We start from the raw sequence: 15,283 nt of genomic DNA on the forward strand, positions 1-15,283 counted from the left end.
ATTTCGCACCAGGATATGTAACAAATATTGAAAATAGGTAAAAAGCATTACATTGTTATATTTGGTAATCATTAAATCCGCACCGATGCTGATAGTATACGTATTAAGTACCCCCCGATATATTAATATAATTATATCGTATTATATTGATGTAATTGATTATTAATGCTGCATCAATACTGAGCAATTTTAATACAGATGCCATAGAAGTACGTGTCTTATGGCTCCTCAACAGGGATAATAAGTTCCGGAGAAAATTACTCGATAATACATAGTAGATATCTGACTATCATGGTTTGTCTGCGAGCAATAGTATCACGTCAAATGATGCGGAATTCAGTTCATCTCTATTCTATGAAATACAAAAAATTGTGTTTTGCTTGATTTTATAACTTAAAACCACTGAGAGGGTTAACACATAATGATAAATAAATAAGTAATAGAAAATAGAAAAAAAGCTCAATGACTTGACTGCTGTGCTTGGGTGATCAGTGGAATGCTAAACCCTCAGTGTTTATGCTGTCCGAGCACGAATTTTGATTCCACCAATGAAATTTAACCTTTTATATGGTGGGTGCTGCAAGACAGAGCCTAGGACGTTGTCAAGACCACCCATAGGTTCAGCAGAGAGAGAGAGATAAGAATTGATAGAATTATGAAGATCTAGAATACAGAAAGCGTTATCTTTTAATTTGCTCTTGGGGGACATAACATTTCTTTCAATTCGTTTTTGTGGGGTATATTGAGGAACGAAAATCTTGTAAGCGGGCAGGCTAAGTCCCCAAACAAGCTTTGCTCTCTTTCTTTCGACACACTAAGCTAAAGTGAAGAAAGATTGAGTCAATCCTGTCTGGCCCTAGGATTGATCTCCGAACCTGATGTACTGTAGCGGGAAATGCTACCCCTCCGCAACTGGATTTTCTTCAACCCCTTAACGATCGGTTAATTTTCAAGAAAGTTGTCATAAAAGTGCCTATTTTTTATACAAATACCTTACACACGTATTTGATTAGTGCTGACATCTAGTTTAAAATAAACTAACTATCGGCAATTACCTTAAAAATATCCTGGTACTGCCATCTGGTGTGTAAAATGAGAGATAAAATGCTTTCCGAGCAAAAGAAATGAATTAGTTTTATTCTTGAACGTTACTACTGAACACTCCAGCCCGGGAATATCACGGGAGCGAGAAATAGAGGGCGAAACCTCTCCCAGTCTTTCTCACGGGAGCGAGAAGGAAGGGGTTAATTGGAATTATTTCATCAATATTTATAGTGTCGGTATCTGTAAGATTTCGTAGCGTTGTTCAGTACTGATTTATTGAATATTTTTCATTCACTTTGTACGAAGAACAAATTTTCAGTTTACGTATCATAATAATAAAAAGAAATTTTTATATTTTTCTAAAAGGAGTTAGTAAATATCATTAAGTTTCTTATAAAACTGACAGTTAATCACAAAATTAAGAAGAGTCGGTAAGTCATTTATCAATAATGCTAAAACTGACATTTTTCGATGTACCTTTTCTAAAAAACTACTTATGATATCGGTTTGAAATGTTTTGGGTACATTTGATTTTATATCATTTGTATGCTGTGATAATGTTTTGGCGTTAACAAATATAATTTTTCAGTTATGAAAGACTTGTACTCAAGAAAGATGAAGCTTTTAAAAATATTAAAAGTTCCCAGTTCATAATTTAAAAAAAAAATTCCGTCAGAGATATGTATTAACAGTTGCCACAGTGTAAATATATTTATGTAAATATTATGTAAAAAAAATCTTAAGTGATATTTTGTTTAGATGCTGAGAAAAGGTACATCGAAAAATGTCAGCTGTAGCATATTATTGGTTAATGCCCAGCCGACTCCCCTTAAGCTCACCTTATTTTTCTAACAACTGTTGACCTATACGAATAAATGTCCGATGAACATTAAGTGATTTGTGTAATGTCCTATCATCCGAAAACTAATTTCTATTTATTTTAGTAACTATAAGCTAATTTTATAATTTTCATACATAAAATGTATGATAAATAAGAAGAAACTTTTAAAATCCTAGTGACTATTAGCTATGAAAAAATTAAATAAAGGTATAGTTTATTGCGAAATCATTCACTGGTGAGCTTGAATTTATATGAATAACCAGCTCTCAAAATCAAAATTTCACTAGTAATTTTGAGATACATTTCAGTTTAGATTTCCGTTTTAATTTAAAGGTACGAAATGTCTTAAGCAGACTTTATGCAAGCATATTTTGTTTCGAAAAAAAACGATATTTTAAATATATAACTGATCTAAAGCGTTGAAATATCTATATTTTCAATCAATATTCTTAATAATAATTAAGCTTTAGGATGCTAAGGGCAACAAATTTGTAAAAATCTGTATTTCTTTATGAAAAAAAGGAACTGCACTTATTTAAGTAACTAAAATCAATAGATTTCAAAACTAGACATCTAAGTAAATCAATTACTCAGTTAACGTAATGCAACCAGTCTCTTGAAAAATTCCTTATTTGCTAAGAGTAAGTTATTGCCAATAGAAATAAGCTAATCAGATTAGTATTGATTAAAGATGCGGAAAACCGTTTGTTAGACTTAGTTATCTTAGAAAAAGGTATTTGGCAGTTCAATATTTTTACTTATATAACCATGTGTTATGCCAAAGCACATATAATAACTAAAAGAAAAGAAACTAATTTACGATTCAAAGAATTCGGTGAAAAGTAATTCATTTGTAAAGTGAAAGAGATTATATAAAAGATTCAGGTTAGAAATGTCAAAAACTGTGATAAAAAATTGAACACTGTAAACCAAAACTTTTTTCCACCTGGTTAAACTTTTCCGTTTATAAAAACTGATAAAAGATTTTAGCACTTAGCCAAGTTATTGAACCAAATAATTTTTAGCTAACATTTCGTATTGGATAGAGAAGATACTCTAAGTTTGATTTTGTTTTGTCAGCTGTTTACAAAACTATATCGCAAGTTCAGCTTTTTATTTATTTATTTGTTTTTAGTATTAAAAAGGTAATGCATACATGAAAACTTTAAGTAAATATATTGACATTTTGAAGTCGTTCAAAAATGTTGTTTTGAGAGAAATCTATTTTTGCAACATCTGCAAAAAAGAATGCAGTTGTTATTGGAAAGCTTTAATACTTTAGAAAGTGACGAATGTTCATTCTTAACTATGTACATTTTAATAGAAATAAATAGTATTATCATTTAGTTACGCTAAAGTACTTCATTTAAATAGCAGATTATTAGATATATAATAGTCATGTTATATAAATAAAAGTATTACTGTTTTAATTCGTAAATAACTGAAACATAAGTTTAGTTATTTAGGGGTAAGTAAGTAAATGTGGTCCTACCGAGCTCAAGCGTTGAAAAATTGCTAAATGAGAAACCATATTAACCTTTTCTTATCATTTATTGTCTATGTTGGCATATTTAGAATTTTACATCGATTTAATATCATTGCTAAAGTTATTTGCGGACACTAAACTGATTTTAAATCAAATCGATTCTGTGGTGTTCGGTAGAGAACATTTACGTACACACGTCTTTGTATATACTGTTGATTCCCCGAAAGTGCATAATTTTTAAATATATAACTACTTTATTTTAAAAAAAAGCATGTTATAAACCTTTGCTAAACTGAACTATAAATGGCTGTATTAATTATTTATAATAATGAACATAGTGAACATCGAATAATAATGAACATCGATGGACTACAATTTTTCTATTTCTCCGCTGTAAAGAACTGTGTTGTGACAAATATGATGATAAACAACCCTAAAAGTTGTGTGAAGAAATACTTTTCTTTTAAAAGTTAACGCCGAATCGAACAGTTTAAAAAGTTTATGAGAGCTTAAACACTAACTAGATGAAAGTTTTACATCAATATCACTCACCATTTGTTCATTTTAGCTGCCGAAATCTCTGATGTTGGCGCGTTTTCATTTCGTCTATAATTGTTTACTATCCATACTGAGTGTTTGCGTCTATCTTCAGTGTTGCTTTTCATCTGCAGAAACTAAGTTCTCCTTCTAAAATATATATTTTTAGTTGTGTAATAAGGATATTTGGATTTTAATTTTCAAACCTCTGCAAACTGAATTAAAATTTCTTATAATTGATTATTTCTATCCGTTTTTGCTCTGTTAATCCTAGTTTGAATTCGTCTTAATACTCTGTCTGCTATGCGTATGTTTGATTTTGATTTACAAGCTCATTTTATATTAAGAATCAGCGTATATATATATATATATATATATATATATATATATATATGTATATATATATATATATATATATATATATATATATATATATATATATATATATATATATATATATATATATATATATATATATATATATATATATATATATATATATATATATATATATATATATATATATATATATATATATATATACACTTCTGCTTCGTAGTTCAAATTTTTCTCATTATTCTTTCTGTGGTACATGATTTACAAACTATTTTTATTTTAAGAATTAGTGTAAATTTGCATAGTAAATTAATTATTTTTACTTTATACTGTTTAGTAAAAATAATTTATTGAATCTTATCTTACGGTAATTAAATATTGGTGTTAATGAATATCAAAATATGGTGGCAGCTACGTTATACCAATGTTTGTACTGAGACACCCTTCATAAATCTTGGATGTTTTTCTCAATTCTTGTGTTTTTAACGCTACTTGGTGAAAAGTGATCACCACCATTTCAGTATTTTAATAACACTAAAATTTATTATTTCATTTAGATAGGATATAAATAAGGTCTTTAAAGTTATTTACATAACACGATTTAAATTTTCCGTGGTTGCTCAAGGCATCAAGAGCTCGTATTTCAATGAGATAAATCGGTTTCGAATCCCAGTGATGGCTGGTTGATTCAAATTCAGCACCCGGTTCCCACCGACCATAGTGCTGACGTAAAATATCCCTAGTGATAGACGGACAATGGGTGAGAATCCGCTTGTTGTCATGCTGACCATGAGAGGTTTTTATGGTTTTCCTCTCCATGTTACGAAAATGCAGGCTAGTTCCATCAAAAAACCCTATATGAAGACAGATTTCTCCCAATATTTGACCCAGAAGTTTCCTTGTTCTCTTGATTGGGATCAAAAAATTACAAGGCTACGGAGTTGAACATTGATAGTTGTAAACTCGAAATTGGGTCGGCAGTTCAAAGACAGTTATAAATAAATATGTAGTATATAAATGGTTTTCCTCTCCGTTTAACGCAACATCGAGTTCGTTCTATGAAAAGGAAGGCTAGTTTTTCCCAATTTTTGATCCAGGAGTTTCCTTGCACTTAGGGTTAAGCTCAAAATTTGAAGACTAATGAGTTGAACCTTGATAAAATTGGGTCGGCTTTTTAACGTCGGTTATAAAATAAAATATAAACTGAAATGTAAAGCAAAATTCAATATAAAGTAAGAATCATCAGTTTAGCACGCAAATATAACTAATCTTTGAAATAAAATTAGCTTTAAATCAAACATTCACATAGTATTGAGATAATTTTAAGACAAATTCGAACTAGGCCTAACATAACAGGAGAGGTTAAGAAATATATATAATAAAATCAGTTGATACAACTCTCAGAGATTTAAAATTAAAATATGACATCATATATTCATTACACAACTAAACACAGGCATACGTATTTTGCTATGAATATTTATTTCTGTTTCTTAATAACAGCTTTGAAAATAACAAAAAAACTAGATGTAAATAATTCTTTGTGATTATCTCCCTTGCGTTGCATGCGTCATATTTTTTTGCGTTTTTTCATATTTGAAGTATGCCAACAATGTTTTCAGAAGTGAAAATAATTTTCTTATTACGTGAGAGCGTGAGATTTTGATGTGAAATTCAATTTTAAGTGTTTAAGTTTAGACTCCCATTAAATCGTCTATATGAACGCTCCATGAGTTGTAATTCCGGAATAAAGTGTTTTTATAAAGTGTGTCACAAACTTTTTTGGGTAGCTCAAGATCATATTCCGAAAGACTTTACACGACAATTTTTAAATTGTAGTGTAGTGGAATACTACTAATGTTTCAGAATAACACTTTTGATGTAAAGTAGCTTCCACCATTTTCAGTGTTAACCCTTTGCTTACGGCTGTTACAATAAGCGGACGAGAATGGCTTTCTCATACTAAGCGCTGTAAGCAAAATGTTAATAGATACAAAAATATTTTTGCTCTGTTTACAAGAGAGAGCATACAATATATACAAGAGAGACTAGACAAAAAAATATAGTTCGAAAAAATAAAACTAAATTAGGTATTTGACACTCAATTATTAATGTAGCTAACATTTGAATACTGTACTTAACTGCAATTCACTGTGATGGAAATAATTAGAGCTGTAATTTAAAGCTACCAAATTAAAATTATCAAAACTATGGAATTAAATAATGTTTTCTGCATTAAACTTAATGCTCCAAAGTAAACTATCTAACTTCTGAAAATATAAATTGCCTAAAAGAATGTTTAATCACCGAATTGTTTCGCCGTTAGGTTATAAAAAAATTGACGATTCTTTTCGATGTGCTTCGTAAAAAAAATATATTTTCATCCTTAAAATAAACTGCATAACCAGAGACAATGTTTAAATCTTATATTCATTTCTGTACCATTTACGACTTTCAATATCGTTCTTGTTCGTGCTATATTTAACTAAGACCAATTAATTTTCCTTAAAAATGTAAATGATTGAAGAATTATTCGTGATTTTCGTAAAAATTACTTTTGATAAAAAATAAAAATCTTAATGACAAAAATCGTGAAATAAATTATGTAATATGATGCGTTTAAGGTATAAAATAAAAACTAAATTTAGGATTGCACAAAAAAGTAAATAGATTTAGTCTGCTTTATTTTAAGAAGAAAAAAAATATTTTACTTCAATTTTGAAAAAATAAAATGTTGGTAAGTATTTGCTAAGTAATATTTCCTATATATAATAGCATACACAATAAATCATTTTCAGTATCACATTCTTCTCTTGAAAAATATGATTTATTTAATACAACCCTTAGGAATATTTTTAGTCCTTTTTGCGTGGTTCAGAGCTCTGAAATTCAAAAACTTTTATGACTAAAAATTTTCAAATACATCCTTATTTAAATACATCTCATTTTATAGGTCATTACTTATACCTTTTATATCATCTATCTAGATGGATTTATTATATTTTTCGAGACAGAAAAAAATATATCCTTATTTTGTCGTTATATATTCATTTTTAGTGCCTTAGAAATTTAATTCATTCTAAAAAGGTTCTATTCTGGAATCTTGTTATAATCTTTGCAAACAATTTGCTATCTCAAAGGGATATATTGTATAAGCTTATCAGTAAATTTTATAAATATAGAAGTGATCTAATTTTCTTGTTGAGTGCATGGAAAATCTTCTGAATACCTAATGTCTTTCGAAACGCTGAGATTTATTGGATAAAATAAGGATTTGTTTTGTATGATGGCATTAATTCAAGTGATTCTTCTCTCTGAAAAGTTGAAGAGCTTTTAAAGTTCAATATGAAACAGCAAATAATAAAGAAAAAAATAAAGATATTAATGCCATGAAAATTAATTATAAATATTTAAATGTCAGAAAAAGCGTTAAGTGTGACAAAAATATTTACTTACCTTTGTTTCAAGTAACATCAATTTATAATATGTTCGGAACTTGTATAATATTTGTATTAATTATTTCTTTTATACATTTTTGAAATTAATAATCCAACAAATAATTTTATAAACCGATAGTTGTACCTTAAATAAGTTTTGACATTTTTGTGTAATATATAATAAATAAAAGAGCTTAAAAATTCTATGACAAATACGTTATATGTTTGACTTTCAATAAAATATTTCTGTGATTGAGTACTGACTTGTATTTCCGAAAAAAAAAGTTTTTAAATAAAGAAAAATTTTTTTAAAATACAACATTGTAAGTAAAAAACTGATTATCTTTTGAAAGTGTCTTTCTGTTTTATACCAGTAATATATGTCTAACTGACTCATTTTTTACATTTTATTTAACAATAAATGAAGTGTAAAAAATATGCATCTATGTAGTTTAGATTTTTCAAAATGCTTTGGCTTAAATCATATTGTTGTTCAGATAATAGTGTTACTATGTAATATAGATACTTCAAGTGTTAATTGTTTAAAAAAAAACATACATAATACTTTTTAAAAACGTAATTCTATCCGTAATTTTAAAAGCGCAATTCTTAACGGAATTCTATCTGAAATTTTTTAAAAATTCCGGATAGAATCACGGTAACAAACGGGATTTTTTACTTTAAATTCGATTTTTACCAGAGCATATTAAGGAAAAAAATCTGATACACCGCAATTTTTACAGTAATAAACGCTGTAATTATTCTTATTAAATAAATATTTCTATGAAACGTTCTGTATAATATTTTACGGTAAAATGGATTTTACGAATGTCACACCCAAAGTACTAGTATTTTATAAAATTGTTTGCATTTTTTACAGGATAGAGAGTATGCTAAGATGTATGCCAACGCAGATGTGTATTCCAAGATTAGTCGCCACCAGTTCAATGAGAGCTGTACCGATCTTAAACATCTAATACTGTAATCGTCGTAAAATCAGGTGCATTAAAATTCTACGTATTAAGGATGTCAACAACTAAACACCTTTGATTTATATTGTAGGTGATAAGATTATTCTAAACGTTAAAACGATGTATAAAGATAATTTTAATCTGATGCATTTATAATGGGAAGTAATTATGTATTTATTGCAGGGATGAATTAATAAAACTGCTAATAAAATACAGGCGTTTTACAGTGTCAAAAGAAAGTCTTAACTAACTCTAAATATTCTGCCTAATCAATAAATATAGTGTGATCTGCAATGATCATCATTAATGTATATTTTTAAATTATTTTAAAACATTATGCGAAAAGTATATGTATTTTTAGGGCAGCAATGTGTAATATTTAACTATCATATTATAATGTTATTTACTTGTCTTCATATTACAAGCTTAGCACTATTTCTCGAAGTTGTATTTAAATGGTTGGAGTTGATATAGTTGTTATGCTAAACTACCACCTCAATGTTTATTTTGAAATCGAAAATAATTTAAAAACCACATAACTGACATAAACAAAAATTAAGAAATGTTTATTTTTAAATAATTTTTTTATTTATTGGTCTTTTAGTTTCTTGAGCAATAACTTAATTGTACAAAATGAATTTAGAAAAAAAAAGTTAGTTTGCTGGAAAAGACTTATCTATAACTTAAAAAAAAGCCTCTCTATAAAAAAATTCTGCTTTCTTGTCCATATCTATATATAAATATATATATTTTTTTGATGAAAAACATTTTTTACGTTATTTTTCTTCTGTCATGGTATACTTTCAGGATAACCTATTTCCCCCTCTTTTGTACTTAAGAGGATGAAATATGAGTTGAAAAAAATCTCCAATTCGGCGAGCTTTACAAAAATAAGACAAGTCTAAGTGCTCTAAATCAAAAGAAGTCCATTTTCGCCAACGATGTAATTTATTTTATATATTATAAAGGAAGCTTACAAAAACTCGTCTTTAAATTATATTTACCTATGATTTATTTTGTACGAGTGAAGTTTGAGAAAGAAATTTTCTAGCCGTAAACAATAAAATAGTTTTTTTCTTTCTCATGCAACTTGCAGTACAGCAAAATGCTCATAAGCAGTTAGTTGCAACTAATGGACTCAAAATAACGTACACAGTTTTATTCAGTTTCCTTCCGGAGAGTTTTTAAATCACCACACTGCTCAAAATGCGCGTTCACAAAATTTGAAAGAGCTTAAAATGCGTATTCAAGAAAAAGGACTCAACTCGAAATGCATCAACAAATGTTATATATATATATATATATATATATATATATATATATATATATATATATATATATATATATATATATATATATATATATATATATATATATATATATATATATATATATTTATATTATATATATTTATATTATATATATATATATTATATATATTATATATATTATATATATTTATATTATATATATATATATTTTTAACTATGACGAGTTTTTTTCTCGGAAGCTATTTCTTATTTTACTTTTTTGGTATGATTTAAATCGGCACTTTGGTGTGATAATTTCACAGTCCTCTATTTTTCTTTTTGTTACGAAACAAATATTTCACTGAAAAAACAAATTTTGTTCTCTTTAATACAATTTAATTCCGTGATACCTACGACAGAATAACATTCAGCCCTCACTTCGTAAATTTCAATTGAATTTTGAAAGCAACTATTGACAAAATTACAAAGCTCGTCCACACCAGGGGTCTCAAAACTACTGCCCGAGGGCCATATCCGGCCCGCGGAGAGCTAGCATACTTCAAAACTCCTTTTAGAGAGCATATTTTTTATAGCAAATTAAATTTAGTTTACTGAAGTGTTCTAATTTTATAATAATTAACTATTAATATGACATCTACATTGATATGATCATGGGCTAACTACTCATAACATTGTTGTAGGCTTATTGTTATTGTTTTTGTGATAAGTTGGATAAAGAAACACAGAATTGTAATGAGTGAAGACATGTATAATATGCAGAAAATTTAACTTCAGTATATAATAACTAACAAATTATTGAAATGAATCCAACTAACATTTTATACATTTTAAATATAAACATAACTTATAACAAGCATAATGACATATGAAATACTAATGAGATTTATGTAATTGAGATTTTCCACTGACAAAAGTTTGTAGTTGTGGACTAATTTTACTTGTACCAATTATTAAAAGAGATTTAAGGTGCTCATCAGTTAATTTAGATCTGTAAACATTTTTTGTGTACTTCATTTTGGAAAAGGTCTTCTCACACAGATAAGTAGTACCAAAAACAAAAAACAGCCCACGAGCAAATTTATGCAAATTATCAAATTGTGTCAGTGGAAGACTCTTATAAAATTCCAACAAAGATGAGTTTTGATATTTGTTCTTAATTATATCACTGCACTGTAGATCAATCATTTCCATTTGAAGTTCCGGGGCTAGGTTTTCAATGTCAGTATCAAAAGGATTCTGAAAAATCTTAATTTGATTCTCAATGGCATCAAAGTCCGAGAAACGAGTATCAAAATTTATTTTCAAAGCACTCAAGGTTTCGATTGCAAAATCGATAGGAAACTCAGTCTCAGTGGTGTGGCTGAATATTTCACATGTTTTAAAATGTGAAAAACATTTACTTCGTAGTTGTGATTAAAACAGTATCAATTTCTTCCGGAATGATTTGATATTAGTGTATAAATCAGGAAGATGCTGGTTTTCTCCTTGCAATCTCAAATTCAGTTCGTTCACATGTTTTGTCAAATCAACATAGAATGCTAACTGCATGCGTTGTTTTGTAATTCAGTAAGAGGGCGATGCTTTTCATTCAAAAAAATTTCGATCACTGCTCGAAGTTCAAAAAAGCGCTGAAGGACTTTCCCACAACTAAGCCAACGTACGGCAGTATGATAAGGTAAGTCATTTTCTCCAATCTCTGCAATAAATTGTCGGAATTGTCGGCGATTCAGCCCAAAAGATCTGATAAAATTAACAGTTGATATGACTGGTTTCAGAACTTCAGACATATCCAAACATTTTCCGCGCAAAGACTGTTGATGAATGATACAATGTAAGACTAATGGTTTTGAACCACCGTTATTTTCTGCAGCCTTTGACACAAGAGCGACCACTCCTTTATCTTTTCCACTCATGTTTTTGCCTCCATCAGTTGTAATACATTTCAAGTTTTTCCATCGAAGGTTCTTTTGATTAATGGCCATTTCAACTCCTTTTAAAATATCTGTACCAGTATTTGTACCATGAATACTATACATATCAAGAAGTTCTTCATGCACTTCATAGCTTTTATCTACTCCTCGAATATAAATTAACACTTGAGCAGTATCTGACACATCCGTTGACTCATCCAAGGCCAAAGAAAGCCACACAACATGTCCATTTTTGTCGAACAGTTGAGAGGATATATTTTCAGCGATGTTTTCTACCCTTCGAGCCACAGTGTTTGCTGACATACTGACAGTTTTTAATAAATGTACCTTTTCAGGGCACATTTCTTCGGCTACTGCAATTATGCATTCTTTGATCTTTTCTCCATCGGTGAATGGTTTTCCACGTTTTGCAATTTCAAGAGCCACACGAAAGCTGGCACGAGTTGCAGCCTCTTGTTCAGTTTTGAGTTTTGTAAATGAAGATTGCTGCGATTTCAATCCGCGCTTCATAGCTTCGAATTTTTCTGTCCGCAAACTTCCTGTATATTTTGAGTAATTTTGAAAATGTTTTGTTTCATGATGACGTTTAATGTTATATTCCACACGTTGCGTACTTTTTCGGACTTCTTTTTTCATCAGTGGACTATTTCACTTTTTACCACCGGCAACAATGAAAATATGGTTTTGGCCCTCGGAACGTACTGGAGTAATCAGTATGGCCCTAAGGCTGGAAAGTTTGGAGACCCCTGGTCTACACGGAGTATATTTCCAATAAATTTAATAAGCTCTCATATTAGTTATATAAGAATGTATTTCTCAATGTAACTTTGGTTAAAGATGATATCCTTATTTATTTTCGCCGTAATTAATTTACCTTCGATCAATTTATAAAAAAAATATGGTTTCTCGTTTCTTGGAATTGTGGTTTGCATCTATATATTTACAGTCAGTCTGTATCTTGCTCCTTAATCTGCTCCCCCACCTCTGAATTTTCCTTGAATTTGAATGTATTTCTCATTGTGTTTCAAATATATAGATGGCATAAATAAAAAAAATTGCTCCATATTCTTGTCAGTAATATCTTCAGATTCTTTTTTAAACTTAGGACCCAACTCAGAAGATAAGTATCTACTCAGAAGTCAAGTTCTAATCTGCTCTCATTTACGTCTAGGAACTCTAATAAATTAACAAGCAACTTCATTAGAAAGAGCATCGAAGAAAAAAATAAAATTTACCCAATTTTTGCCAAACTGCTGCAGAACTCTAAATCTCGATGCAATGGCCACTAACAATACTTTTTGTAACCTGAGGGGTTTCATGGAGACTGCATTTTTTGATATCTCTAGAACATTTTTTTTTTAAAAAATGCACTTGCAAACTTAAATGCAACTATTTCATATTCTCACGAATATTGAGTGTAATCCTAGTACTTACTTTACTTGCCTAATTTTTAATGTACATAATTTCTACATTTTTTAATAAAATCAACCTATCTTTGTAGCACAATGAATATATTTGAGTGAATTTATACAGAATTCCTTGCCGGTAATTAATAAATATTCATTCATACTTTTTACAAGTAATAATATTTACTGTTAATCTTGCGATCTCAATAAATTTTTATAAGTTTTAAAGTATTCATTGATTGATCTTTTCTTGCGTGGAATATAATTTTTCATTGTTCCTAATTTTTCGTTCGTAAAATAAGGTTTTGAGATTTCTTTACGAGCATTAAATAACAATGATGAAACAATATCAAGATCAATTTCTTTTAGGAAAAAAATATTGATAAAAAACAGCTACAAGCAAAAATATCTATGGGGAGTTTTAACCACCTGCTTTATAATCTCTTTCTTGCTCCTCACAGCCAGGAAATTTTCTTGCCTGCTTATCCACTTTTCATAGATAGTCAGAGAACTGAAACCTGTTAGTTCCATTTCCAGGTAGTAAATTTATGTGATACATCACTTCAGAAACTTATCCCATATCACAAACGTTACAGTTAGAGTAGTTTTCAAGATGAGAAGTAGCTAAAATATATTCTGAAGTAGCTGCTGTACATTTTGCAATATACGAGGCATTTCCGGAAAGTGAAGATACTTCACCGATGGCAGCGAAAGAAATGTTTCTGTGAGTCCTTTGGATAAACTTATGGTCATGGCATGGATCATGTGATAAACTTATCTTCAAAACCAAAGTATTTAAAAGTTTCAAATGGAAAATTTTAGATCACCCGCTCTACAGTTTGAACCTTGCTCCCAGTGACTTAACAAAAATATTTTACTGGGCAAAGTTTTCCCCCCAATGATGAGATCAAATCAGAATCTAAAAAGTGTTTTTGACAACAGACGTCGAATTTATATGACTTTTGACTACAAAGTGTTAACAATCAGACTTAAAAAAACGCTTTCACTATGTCAGCAACCAAATCGAAGAAAAATATCCTATACCAGTATGTAATTTTTTTGAAGTACATTTAACTAATAATTTTTTTCAAGTAAGTAAGCAGCATTTTATCAGTGCACATCGAAAAAGCCTGGAATCTTACCGATTAATTATATTATATTTCTTTTTTATCGGCAGTATTATGCTTATTTTTCTATTGACTCTAGAATTTTAAACTTATTTCTCAGTGACAATACATTTCACATCAAAATTTATATCATTAGAAATGGAGTAAGATAAGATAAATTTTATTTAGATACAGAATTAATGGATTGATTTTATCCCTAGTGCAATATTCTTAGAACTATAAAAATTTTATAGTACATAATAAAATATTTTTTTTTTTTACGTTTATATTTTTTACTATGCATTGAAATGCTCTCGAACTTTTGCTATAATGACGTTGTGAATATTAACAGTGCCATAAAACTCACTGTTTTTTATCTGAGCTCATTGTGTTAAGATATTTAAAAGGTCTTAGAGTTACGAGATGTGTTTATTGTAGTATAATAACTTCAAAGTAAAATATTTTGAATTTTATTTCCTAAGTAAATAAAATTTTTTATGCCATAAAACTTGCTTTATTGAAAATTAAAATTATTAAATGAATGTTTCTGATATTTCTGAATTTACACTCTCAAATAGTTTTATTAAATAAAAATATGAATGAAAATTACTAATTTTAAAAGAGAAACGCTATGCTAAATTTGGTAAAATATTTATACCCTCGGCATGTACACTTGTATCACTTGTACAGTGTGGAACAGGGGTGTCAAACTCAAAAGCTAATTTGGGCCACATAAATAATACTTAACTTTAGGTGGGCCGCGAAAAAAATTATTGTTTATAGAAGCAAATATTTTTATTTTGAAATGTAATAAACATATATAAAGTTAAATTATTGTTTACGTCCTGATACTTGACATCTCTCCTCTGCTATTATTTTTTCCATTTTGGAAGAAATTTTATTGGCCGAGACTACTT

General features: G+C 28.9%; 1 protein-coding gene across 1 annotated transcript; it reads right to left on the bottom strand.

Moving 5' to 3' along the window:
* Window positions 1-11,461: 11,461 nt before the first annotated feature.
* LOC122270100 (protein FAM200A-like) lies at window positions 11,462-12,364 on the bottom strand. Its single transcript, XM_043046221.2, has one exon. It carries the CDS (start codon window positions 12,362-12,364, stop codon window positions 11,462-11,464), a length of 903 nt encoding a protein of 300 aa, XP_042902155.2.
* Between the last annotated feature and the right edge of the window lie 2,919 nt (window positions 12,365-15,283).

This window comes from Parasteatoda tepidariorum, chromosome 1, assembly GCF_982258835.1.
Source record: "Parasteatoda tepidariorum strain Cologne lab strain chromosome 1, Ptep-v5.0, whole genome shotgun sequence".
In the NCBI taxonomy this organism is placed as follows: domain Eukaryota; kingdom Metazoa; phylum Arthropoda; class Arachnida; order Araneae; family Theridiidae; genus Parasteatoda; species Parasteatoda tepidariorum.